This window comes from Eptatretus burgeri, chromosome 10, assembly GCF_056783735.1.
Source record: "Eptatretus burgeri isolate ZD-2024b chromosome 10, Ebu_testis_v1, whole genome shotgun sequence".
NCBI lineage: Eukaryota > Metazoa > Chordata > Myxini > Myxiniformes > Myxinidae > Eptatretus > Eptatretus burgeri.
Genome location: NC_140970.1, coordinates 32,807,661 through 32,821,417, shown reverse-complemented (window position 1 = coordinate 32,821,417; position 13,757 = coordinate 32,807,661). Strand labels below are relative to the sequence as shown.

The 13,757-nt window shown below is 39.9% G+C and overlaps 1 protein-coding gene across 1 annotated transcript in view; it reads right to left on the bottom strand.

The window, feature by feature from the left end:
- The window catches only part of LOC147018262 (endothelin-converting enzyme 2-like), a 119,898-nt gene that overhangs the window by 10,742 nt on the left and 95,399 nt on the right, over window positions 1-13,757 (bottom strand). The window contains exon 15 of the mRNA XM_085897803.1: window positions 2,682-2,749. Coding sequence (XP_085753929.1) covers window positions 2,682-2,749 — 68 coding nt within the window. The remainder of the gene's footprint in view (window positions 1-2,681; window positions 2,750-13,757) is intronic.

Here is a 13,757-nt window from a genome sequence, read left to right as displayed (position 1 = left end):
GTCAAAACTCACCCTCTCAACTACACACTGGCAAGACTTGTCCCCCTGATCAGTGAAATAATGGAAATGATTGTCACTGCAGACCGAAAGATTTAGAGCCTCGCTAACTCTCTGGTCTTTGATTATCAGTTTTGTTTCAGCAAAAGTCATTCTGCTTTGAAAATTTCAATAATCTAAGGATGCCATTAAATTTAAACAAGACGTCAGAGCAATTTTGGCCTCCGACTCGTTTCCAAACTATCAGTTAGTTAATGGTGCACCCCCATCACACCCCTCCACCACCCCAGGAATATATGGCTTTCACATTTCCTCAGTGCTCACAAGCAGCAGGTTGCTGTGAATGGCATTTACTCACCATCCTCTACCTCAAGGGGCTCATCCCTCAGGGTAGCATTTTGGGACCAAACCCGTTCTTGGTCGATGTCAATGACCTCTCTTTGTCACTGAAAAATGAATTGTATCATTTTGTAGTTGAGAACCCCATGCAGGACTGTTCTTCCACAGCCAGGCAGACTGCAGCATCATCGCTCGCTCTCTGTCAGTCTTGAGAAAACAACCAACTGGTCTTCGATGTATAAATATCTCACAATCGTGCTTCGTCCCTCATAATCAGTAACGAGCTAATCCTCCAAATTATTTCGGCAGTCAGCCTCTTGATCTCCTGGGCCTCATGATCTGCTTTAACACGTCTTTAGCTGATCACATCTACAAGCTGGTCTCCAACGCAGGCCACTGCCTCCTAATTCTCATCAAGGCCAAGCCCATTCTTAGCCGACAATGGTGTACAAGGTCTTCATCAAGAATGCCAGAGCAAATGACTCCCCAACCCAACCTACTAGTTGGTGTTGCTGCTTCCAATTTTGCCCATTTTCATGCCTTGGCGTCAAGGGCACAGAAATCTTAGACTCCATGACATCAACAGGCTGTTTCTCTCTCACTGCAGGAGAGGTTCTGTGACCTTGCAGTCTTTTAACACCTCTCTGATCTTGTTATCACACATTTAACTCTCTGACCAAACCCTTATACCCGTTAAGTCACACAAGTTCGACCCAAAATCCTTCCCAAGTTACCCTCCCCAAATCGAGGCTTAATGCTCACTTCAATTATTTTTCTCCTTTGTCTATGGAAGTATCTTCTTATGTCTGTCTCCTATATATACTCTTCAATCCAGGCCTTCAAAAGTCTGCTGCCGGCTATACTTACTCATGATTTCTCCCCTTTTCTATTTCTGAACGTTGCTACACCTGCTGAGACCGTGTCCCCATTTTACTTGCAGCTCCTCTCTTCATGATATGGTGCTTCCATACACTCTTGTCCATTCCTTCACCGTTTGTTGTTCTGCTGTTCTATGAGCCTCAACAACTGGATTTTAAAATCTGCAATTTTTGAGCGTCTTCATGAATTTCGCAGAAAATTAATGTCAATATCATTTTCCATCTTCGCAAAGTCATTTTGCGACAGCTACCTTTTGTACATTCGGCATAAGCATCCCCGGAGACGAGAGGATAGCTCAGAGGTATCGCACTTGCATTTGAGCTGCCGAGGCTGGGTTTAATTCCCAAGCAGAATATAAACTGTCACCCTGGTGTTTTGCCCGCAGGCCATTGCATTGAGTGCACCGTCCATCAGATGGGACGTAAAGCTGGGGAGCTGTCTGGCATTTGATGGTGGGCATTAAAGATCCCACGGCAGAGGATTGTCGCTGACACCTTAGAAAAATTCCAGATTTCTGTCCGAATCTTCAGCAGTGACTGCATCAGCAATGCAGCCATGCTCCCAGAAATGATGCAACTCGCATCCAGGTGCTGCATTCGAATGAATGAATGAACATCCCCTGCTCATGCCGTAATATGTTTAAAACTGCAGCCCAAACCTACAGGCCCTAGATTCCCAGAAGAATGCATAATTACATACGGCCGTACATTTTTGCCTCTTTAGCATTACGCCGGTATGCAACGGTCGAGAAATTTTAATTTCCACAATTGAAGAGTGAATATTGAAAGCAAACTTGGATTTTTAAGGATGCTCAAATATGCAGCAGCATTGTTTACACATCTGCAGAATGACTGCTTTGCATCGTTTGTTTTTTTTAAATCCATGCAAATGCAAACCGAGGCAATGACAAGCTCAGTGACACGCATGTTACATATGACTGTCTGCCACATCCACGGGTGATTATGCTCATGACGAAGCAGCAATTTTAACAATAAACTGAAAACACTCTCAACAACCATGATGAAACACGAAAACATATTTTAGCAAATACAACATTCATCATCATGAAGTATCATTGTCATAGCTGTCATTGTTTGCTCTTAGGATATAAGGAATGTTATTTTTGGAATTGTGAGCAAATTGCATTCCTTGTATCATTTTAGCAAACCACATGTGCTTTGTGTAGCTGATAGATGAATATCTCGCAACAGATTGATAATATAAAATTCATTAAACCTTGTTCATAGTGAAGCCACACACGCAGTGCAATTTCATTGCACTCCAATGGATTACTTCCTGTCTCAAGAGAATTTTTTTAAAAACACAAAAGATTTCACCTTAAGACTTGCCCTTCAGGTACTCAATCCTCCACCTATCCATTCACCACCCCCACCCCAATCCCACCACACCACCTCCACAATAAATAAATACATCATATACATTAAGAAACAAACAATCCTGCTCACCATGTGGGAAAAGGTTCTTCACAAGATGGTAAGCGATATTGCTTCCAACACCAGCAAAGTTTTGGGACCTGAAATGGAAGCATTTTTAATCACCTGTGTTTAATGTTCTGTACATTGCATTTACACCACAAGGATATCGCAAGGACCCAATTCATTTCCAAGAGGTGTTTCTCAAATTCTTGAAGTTCATACTCAACCTCCAATCTATCTCTTCTTACATTTGCTCTTCTTTTCACTCTGACACATGATTTACTGAATACACCACGAGTTATGCGTCACGTTATTTGCAGCCGCTAACTCGACTCTCTCACCAGAGGTACGACGAAAGGAACTTTGACGCAAGAGAAGGCCATTTGGCCCATCAAGCCTGCACCACATCTACACCACCTTGATTCAGTCTTACAGTTTAACAACAAAAATTAACTGAGAGTGGGTGTGGGGGTGGAGGAGTGGGGATGAAAACAATGGGGAAACTACAGACATCACCAGGGTGGTTTATACACAGGTAAAATATGACAAAAATAAATTAAATATTTTTTTATTGTATTTTTTTGAGAGGGGGGAGGTCTGGGAGAGGGACAAGGTTGTAGAGTGAGTAAGAAACAAACACAGACAGCACGTTCATCTTTTCAAAATACTCTCTCACAGACAACAACAATACTCTCACAATACCATCGCCAACAATCATGGCAAGAAAAACAATCACCAACCCAGATTTCAGCTATACCTACCATGCCTGCCAATACCCATGTACTTCTTCATCCCCAAATGGGCCGAGGTACCTACCTTACTCAAATTTAAACCAATATCTACTGAGATTATTGCATACATGAACGACTCTCGGAATGAAAGACCCCCCTCCCGTCAAAATGCTACTCTTCATTACTTTAAAACCATGATTGCAGGTCCTGTCACTGTCCATTCTATGAAAACCTATTCTGCACTATTTTGTCTATACCCTTCATCATCTGAAGCATCTGCATCACATCCCCTCAAAATCACCTCCTTTCTAATGTATAAAGTCCAATCTGCTTCAGCTGATCCTCATAACTTAGTCGAGCTAGCCCTGGAATCAATCTAGTCACCCCACAAGGAACCCTCTCTATGCCACCCATGTCCTTCCTCAGAAGTGTGACCAAAACTGTGCACAATATTCTGGATGAAGACTCTTTAAATTCCTGTGTTACCACGACCTACTTTGATTTGTAATTTATCCCCCGACAACAACAACCTCAAACTCCTTCCCAATAGCTGCCTGGCACCGTGCTGTCTCCTTCCACCCCCGGATCTATTACCACCCCCAGATCTTTCTCATATGTAACATCCTCGAAAACTGGCCCTAACATGATGTAGTATCTATTTCAATTATTCTTACCTATCACCAGCATCTTGAATTTCCATATATTAAACTGCATCTGCCAATCGCTTTGCTTAGACTGCCGAGGATCTTGACCTCCCTCCCTCCCAGACATGATAGTGTAATGCTAAAAAGGTGTCCACTCTGAGTTTGGGAGGTCGGAAGTTCAAACCCCCACTGAGTCATACCAAAAGACTTTAAAATGGTGTGTGCTGCTTCCTTGCTTGAGGTTCAGCATTGAAAAGCAGAGAGCACGGACAATCCCGATACATTGGCATCCATGGGGAAGAGGAAATTCCTCCTCAAGAAATTCCCCGCTGAGTGAAGTGAGAAATGCAGTGCCATTGTTGTGGCATCACATGTACCCAGAGTGCCCCGGGAAACTATGGCACTTCCCTCAAATTAATTGGCTGTGTTTTTCTCATCTAACACAGTCCTGTGTTGTGTCTCGTGTATTCGTCTGGATGTCCATATGTGTGAAAAAAAAATCATATCACCTCTCTATCTCTCTGCCATTGACATTACCTCCACCTTGGAATTTAAGAGCTGGCTTTCCAAACTTGCAGATGACACATTTTATAGATCATTCATGTAAACCAGGCTGAACAGTTTACGTATTGTAGCCCACTGATATGCTGGATCTACATCTGGACCTTCACCAAAATCTCGTCGGCTTGTTCTTGTCACCTCCCAACTCATCCACCAAATTTTGTCATAATCCGTCCACAACTTTTTCAAATATCATGATATACATAATATGTACATATATGTATATATATATATATATATATATATATATATATATATATATATATATATATATATATATATATATATATATATATATATATATATATATATATATATATATATATATATATACACACACACACACATGTATATGTATAAGGAAAAAAAAAACTTAAAAAAAAAAAAAAAGTAAAAACATAGGGTGATGAAATCTCAAAAAACAACCAAACAAGGTAGGAATGACACCACATTACGATGCTACAACACCACACCACAATCCTCATGGATTAGCATCACAATATCTTTTGACATTTTACTTTTGTTGTGGGATTGTGATGGAACAGCAACAAAAGATGTCATGATGCGAAAGCAGAAGAGGATTGTGCTGTTGTGTTGCAGCATCGTAATGTGGTGTCGTTCTTCATTATTATTCTGAATTCTTCTTCTTCTTCTTCTGCATCCATCACATTCCCACAAAAAAAGTAAAATGTCAAAAGATATCGTGATTCAAATCCATAACAGGATTGCGGTGTTGTATTGTGGCATCATAATGTAGTGTCATTCCTACCTTGTTTTGTTGTTTTTTTGAGATTTCATCGCTCTATGTTTTTACATTTTTTTAATGTTTTTTTTTCTAGTTTCTGCAATTTTTTTGAGTCATAAAATGCTCATTGTTTTATATATTTTGGTATTTTGGGAAGGAATAAATCCATCTACATTATTAAATTTGGCTTAGGGTACATTCTACCCCCCCCCCCCCGCCTCAATCCTAGGGTACATTCTACCCCCCCCCCCCCGCCTCAATCTTTCACCAGGTTCAGTCCACTTTGGGGATTACCACATATGCAGAAATGTTGATGTGAATATCATTTTTTTTTAAAACAATAAAATGCTTAATATTTTATATATTTTGTTATTTTGGTTTGGATTAAATCCATCTATGTTAATAAATTGATTTAATACTTGTTTCAGTTTATTTGGGTGATGGTTTGGAAATGTATCACTTTTTGAATGGTTCTGTCGACTGTCCATCCCCCCACCCCCGCCCCCCTCCCCTCAAGATCCTGGTGTGGTTTGGTTGATTCCACCGATATATTTGATTTATTTTAGTAATACAACGATTAATGTTAAACGTATTTTTAAATTTTGGATTGCGTGCACTAGCCCAGAGACAAAGCAACTTCCTCATGTTGGAATCACCATCATAGCTTCAGCAGTTATTGAGGAATGTTGGGCTAACGTTTTACATTGTTTTTGGAGGGAAGAAGCAGAAGTACAAATGGGTATTTTAGCAATCTTCTGTTGTGGTACTTTACCTATGTATTCTGGCATTTTCTTAAATCCGGGTAGTTCAGAAAACGCTCGAAAATAAAAGGTATGGCTTTTAAATGCTTATGACTTCACTATATAATAGTCTATGAGCCCATTATTGTGGACACATTTGAATGGGTGGCCATTTTTCCCTGTCATTCATCGATATGGAGTACTACCGAACTCTATGATGTATTTATGTACAGGTGGTGGACAAAAAATTGGAAACACCGATGTAAAGTCAATTAATATGGCATTGGGCCACCACGTGCGGCCAGTACGGCCTGTATGCACCATGGCATAGAGTCCACAAGCATCTATAATTCTGCAGGAGGGATGTGACACCATTCTTCCAAGAGAAAGTCAATCAACTCATGCCTGTTTGGTGGAGCTGGAAAACGCTGTCTCGGGCGTTGTTCCAGAATATCCCATAAATGCTCGATTGGGTTCAGATCCAGTAACTCAGAAGGCCATGACATATAGATAACAACAGTGTCATGCTCATCAAACCATTTGGTGACCATACATGCTCTGTCGATGGGGGCAATGCTATCCTGGAAGACAACCCTCCCAGCAGGAAAGAAATGCTGCAACATGGAGTGAAGATGACCACTCAGTATAATTAAGTATTGATTGACACTGACCTTTCCTTCTGAGGGAATGACTACACCCAAAACATGACATGAAAACATGCCCCACAACAGTACAGAACCACCAGAACTCTTCACTGTTGGAAACAAGCACTCAGGGTTACAGAGTTCTTTAGGTTGGCGCCATACGTGCACTCGCCCGTTTGGCGAGAACATGGGGAAGGCCGATTCATCTGACCATCTCACATTTCTCCACTGCTCAGTAGTCCATTGCCTGTGCTCTTTGTACCACAGGACTCGCAAACGTACTTTGCCAGGTGTGATGGGCGGTTTGTGCACTGTAACCTGACTATGGTAACCCACTCGGTGGAGTTCTCAGTGGACCGTTTTTTATGAAACTAGCTGCTCATGCCCCAGGTTGGAATTTAGTCAATTAATCTGCAGTTGCTTACCATCTTTGCCTTGCACTTGAAATGAATGCACGGATGTATATGTATATATATATATATATATATATATATATATATATATATATATATATATATATATATATATATATATATATATATATATACATATATATATATATACACATATATATATATATATATATATATATATATATATATATATATATATATATATATATATATATATATATATATATATATATATACATATATATATATATATATATATATATATATATATATATATATATATATATATATATATACATATATATATATATATATATATATATATATATACATACATATATATATATATATATATATATATATATATATATATATATATATATATATATATATATATATATATATATATATATATATATATATATATATATATATATATATATATATATATATATATATATATATATATATATATATATATATATATATATATATATATATATATATATATATATATATATATATATATATATATATATATATATATATATATATATATATATACACATATATATATATATATATATATATATATATATATATATATATATATATATATATATATATATATATATATATATATATATATATATATATATATATATATATATATATATATATATATATATATATATATATATATATACACATATATATATATATATATATATATATATATATATATATATATATATATATATATATATATATACACATATATATATATATATATATATATATATATATATATATATATATATATATATATATATATATATATATATATATATATATATATATATATATACACATATATATATATATATATATATATATATATATATATATATATATATATATCCATCCATCCATCAGGAGCATACTCTGTGCTGTGTGTTGATGATGCCTAAGAAGTCTCCTTGGCTATTGGGCATAATCCTGGACAGGTCGCCATTCCGACACAGGATACCAGCAAGCTGGCATTCATTTTGCCGACCTCAGAAGGATGACAGGTAGAGTCAAACCCACCTGGTATTAATTTACCAGCAGAGTGGGATTTGAACTCAGGATTCTAGGATCCCAAGCCTACCACCCTAACCATTAAGCCAAAACCAGACATTCTACATACATATACGTATATAAAATATATATATATGTGTGTGTGTGGGTGTGCGTGCGTGTGTACATTTTCGAGCAAACATTATAACTTTTTATAGGTACTGTGTGTGTGTGTGTGTGTGTGTGTGTGTGTGTGTGTGTGTGTGTGTGTGTGTGTGTGTGTGTGTGTGTGTGTGTGTGTGTGTGTGTGTGTGTGTGTGTGTGTGTGTGTGTGTGTGTGTGTGTGTGAGCAAACTTCATAACTTCTTTTCAAAACATCCGTTTTTCACCAAATTTGTTTTGATTTGCTGTGGAGCACCTCAAGAAACCTCTGAAAATATAGACACAGATCTGGCAGACACTATGGATAGGCAGTCCCTCTGGGAGATAGGGTACGAGGTCGAGCAGTGAATACATTAAATCATGCAGCTCAATGAATCTGGCTAATTTTGGCACGTTCCTAAATTTTTGGTTTACTCAATATAATTCTCCAAACAGTAGAAAAACATAAGTTTAATGCTTTGTAAATTACACATTTTCTTGTGTGTGTATAGAGGGAACATAGCCTTGCTTGCTGAAAGTAAGTTGGTATTTCGGCTTTATAGTTATAAGACTTGTTATTTCTTTAAATCGTCAGAGTTCACAACAGATTTCAACACTTATTTAGTCTGTACGATATCCGATCCTCAAAACCGAAATAATATTTTGATGATGTACTTTAAATAGTCCGTGAGAGTAGATCGTGGAAAATTGTATCATATAATGCATGAAATAGCTCCAAGCTCCTAATTTGAAAACTATAGCACATACAAAGTGATGTAAACAGCGATTTGTAGCTATGATGAACAGGCATTCTATAATATTAGTGAGGAAAGTTTAAAAAACAAACAAAAAACTTTATCATTAAGAAATCTTTGCGGCCTGGTCCAAGTCAAGGCATGGTTGAGTAGGCCAAAAAGTATGGTGGCTTCAAACTCCAGGGATGTTACTTACCTGGGATATGCCCTGAGACAACATGGAGAGTGGTGACCGAGGATGCGCCTGATAAAGGATGTAATTAAATAAGGCCGTCAATTATCTTCAAAAATAGTGTTTTAATTAAACGAAACATCCAATTTTCAGTGAGGCACTTCCTTTGAGTTTTCTTAGTGTGCATGCAAACTCTCAGGCTGCTAGGTTTCATGATTTTGGAGTTATGGAGGAGACACACTGACACACACAAACACACACATTTATTCATATAGATATACACTCTATGTTTTTGTGTGTGTGTGTGTGTGTGTGTATATATATATATACATGTATGTACAAATTTGTACATACATGTACAAACATCGGCATGTATGTACAAATTTATACATATATATATATATATATATATATATATATATATATATATATATATATATATATATATATATATATATATATATATATATATATATATATATATATATATATATATATATATATACATATATACATATATACACACATATATATTATTGCGGTTCTCAGAACTGCATGCATCCAACAGAGAGTCGTCCCAAGACAGTTATTCCATTAATATACGTGAAGATAGTCCCTTTCCTTTTGTCTAGCGGGATAACAACAGAGTGCGTTACGATGATCTCATAGCTAAGTTTGCTTACATCATTTTTTCTTCATTTCGTCCCTACACTTCTTTTCTGATTATTCCTGAGGTAAATCTGAGCCACGTGCCCCTTCACTGTGAGATGGGTCCTCACAGAGGCCAGCACGTGCGGCGCCGCTGCGAGGAAACGATGACGCATGGGCATTAACAGCACAGAGACCTCGTTCCCAAGCGAACCCTCAACCCAACGTGTGCGGCGAGTCATACAGTGCACTTGGAAGTCCGGGATTATCGACTCGAGCTTCCGATGATCTGGGGAAGATTGCCGGTTGCATTAAAAAGGCATACGAATGAATATCTCAAAAGAGGCTGCACGAATGGTGTTTTTCACAACACAGGAAACACAGCCAGCACGACGCCCACGCTGCACGAAATACATACGGAGGCCGATAAAGGCGACTCCACACCATGTTGGGAGGGATACGAGTATGCGAAGTAAGAAGCGGCGTGTTCCTTTTCAACCAAATATTTGACACATATTGGTGTTCGCCCCGCGCACACGTGAGCAGAGTCGTGCGAACGCGAGCGCTGGCCACGTGCGTAATGGCCGAACCACACGCACTGTATGGAATGTGCTCGAAGGCAGACACGTACACCGCTGGCGAAACATGCATGGATTTATCCATAACAATGTATCTTCAGCCCTCGCTGGCAGCAGTGGATTCCCCACGAATGGTGAACGTCTTCTCGTCTCTACGGCCAGCGAAGCTGCGATCGAGCCGGGGAATGTTGTTCAGTGCGGGCCACGTTGGCGCACGCAGAACGGGCGCATTGATCGGCGCTGGTCGGATGCCCGAGCGGGCATGCGGGACTCTAGGCCGGTCGCCAGGGCACGGCCCGGAGGTTTTTGCGGGACGATTCGCGCGCCAATTTCGGTGTGGGCGATTCGTGTCACGACATGGGCTCGGAGCGAAATATGTTCGCTGTCTGAGATGACCTTGCCTGAAACGAAGTGGTGCGGTTTCCGGCCAAGGTTAGTGGGCCACGTGAGGGGTCGGAGGAAATCGGAGCGCCCGATTCAGGTGATGATGCTTCGCTTTGGGGTGGCCCTCCGTCCCGCACTGCAAGTCCTATAAAGGTCGGAGTGGTCCCTCCGCCGTTCTCTCTTTCGCTCTCTCGCTCTGGCCTCACCCTCACCTCGCTCTACTCGACATCGCCACGACCCGCCACACACCATGGGGCATCCCCCTCCAAAACGTATTGTTGGCGCGTTCGTGCAATCAAGAACAAAGGTACCGAGATCATAGCCTCAACTCCTCTCCCTTCTTGTTGCAATACTCCCTCTTCATCAGGTTTTCTGTGTCTGTGTGTGTGCGTGTCCTGGCGCCTGTCTGCTTAAGTAAGACTACAGAAGATCGTTATTGTTATCATTGTTATTGTTATTATTTTCGCATTAAGTCTGCTCTGTGTCTGCTTTTGTAAGTTGCTTGTTTATTTGCTGCACCACACCTCTCTCTCCCCTATCTCTGCACAACACACCCCAATAAACCTTGATTGTGCCACATACCATTCCTCGCCCATTGTTAATAAATTATTATTAGAAATGTTCCCAGCTCGTTTTGTGGTTTCTTTCATTGATCCAGCATGGTCCGAATCGTAGCTTAGCTGGGACTTTATTCCCAACAACCCATTCCTTTTAGCTGGTACGCCCTTGGCAGTGTCGCTCGGCTGCATCCAATCTGGAAAAGTGATCCGATCCGGTCGAGTGATCCGGATCAGATAAGGCGTACCGAGGGCGTGTTCCCTGGTAATTAAATCATGTGATTAATTAGGTAACACGATTAACCCATAGACGGGAGGACCCGAGGTCATGCGGTTGAATTATTGGCGTCCACAGTCGGTTAAGCGACCCGCCGAGTCACGGAACTATCCGTGTGTGATGGCCTACACAGGGGAGTCTGGTGGGAGCGGAGATAGCTCCCCCCCCCCAAGTGGTCTTCTCACCTGACCCCCGCCCCGCAACAATGTTTATTTATATATACATTTACATATATATATATATATATATATATATATATATATATATATATATATATATATATATATATATATATATATATATATATATATAGTTTTTGGCCCCATCTCACCTTAGGTCACAGCCTTCACTGTGCGACCTTATCAAATGCCTTCCTAAAGTGTTGTTATGCTACATCCACTGCATTAAAGCGAGTACCAGCTTACTGGCAAGAATCAGCCATTCGAGTATCCTGTGATGAAGTGGCAACCCATCCAGGATTGTGCCCCTTAGCCAAGGAAAAACTGCCTCGGCAGTCCAACGAGTTTGAAGATGCGAAAAGAGTGTATTTACTGTAACTATATCATACTCCCCGCTATATAATTTAGCTTCAAGCTCTTCCGTTTTATGATACGAACTACTAGTGTTGATGTAGCATTTTTCCCCTCTTCCTGTAATTACCTTTTGCTGTCTGACCTTACCAATCATGTTTTCAAAGCAGTTCCAATATTTGTAGCCTCTCCATCCTCCTCTAGCTTAATTCCATTCCTTCCTCAATTCCATTTGCAAACCTTGCTGCACACTTTCTTTTTAGCCTATGACCATAATTTGGGAAACACTTCCTTTACCCCAGAAATGATTCCCATTGCATCCCACACAAGCACTATAGGGGCCATATATTTATTACACACAAGCAAATATGGAAGAATGGAAGGAATTTCCCTTAACTCTCCTGATCCAAAACTCCGTTCCCTTTTCCTTCATCTCCCAACGACTCCTGTTCCCCAAAGTTCATTTTTCTCAACTATCTTCCTTCCCACTCTGTTGTCTCAAACTTGATTTTAACAATTTACCACCTCACCTTTCCTTATATATAGTGCCTATAGAAAGTCTACATCCCTTTCAAAATTTTCACCTTTTGTTGCCTGGTAGCCTACAATAAAATTGCATTGAATCAAACTTTTTCCACCTTTATTTACATTTTGTAAGCCACAACTTCCAAGTGAAAAACAAATTCTGCAAATTTCAAAATATTAATCAAAAATACAAAACTATAATAATATTGGTGGAATCAGTGTCCAGCACATTTATAAAAGCAATTGTAAATTAATTCAGGTCAGGTCAGGTATTGGAGAATGCGCCGGAGCAGCGCATTAGTGTCCACTTTACGCTGGTACTCCAAGGGCCTCCGTCTGGCCGTCCCCCAGGCAGATGTCTGGCCCATTCCCATCTCCTTGAAATACTGATCAACCTGCTGCAACCACGAGGCACGTGGACGGCCCAGTGGCCTCCTCCACTCATGAGGCTCCTCACTGAGGGAATCTGAGGAGCAGGATCAGCGTCAGGAAAACGAGTCACATGTCCATACAGCCGCAACTGCTTGTTGGACAGAAAATCCGACCAGCGATACCCAAGGATTCTCCGAAAAGACCTGGTACCAAAGGAATTAAGTCTCCTTCTCAGATCCCTGGTCAGAGTCCATGTCTCACATCCATAGAGCAGGACTGGAAGCACCAAGGACCCGAAGACTCGGACTTCCGTCCTCCTGCACAGGTACTGGCAGCAGCACACCCCATAATCCAGTGAATCCATGACTCCCCAAGCCCGAATGAGTTCTATTGACCTCTGGCTCACAGCCAGCAGAAACTTGAATATCACTGCGAAGATCACTGAATCTTTTCGTGATCTCAACATCTTCACCACAAACAGGTACAGACAAGACAGCAGCAACCAAGATGTCATTGAAAGCCTGGATCTTAGTTTAGATCCAGGAAACCCATAATCCCAGCAGCTCCGACTCTTCATTCAGCACATTGAGGGCCCCCAAAAGGATATCTAGAGTGGCCCAGTCAGAGCCC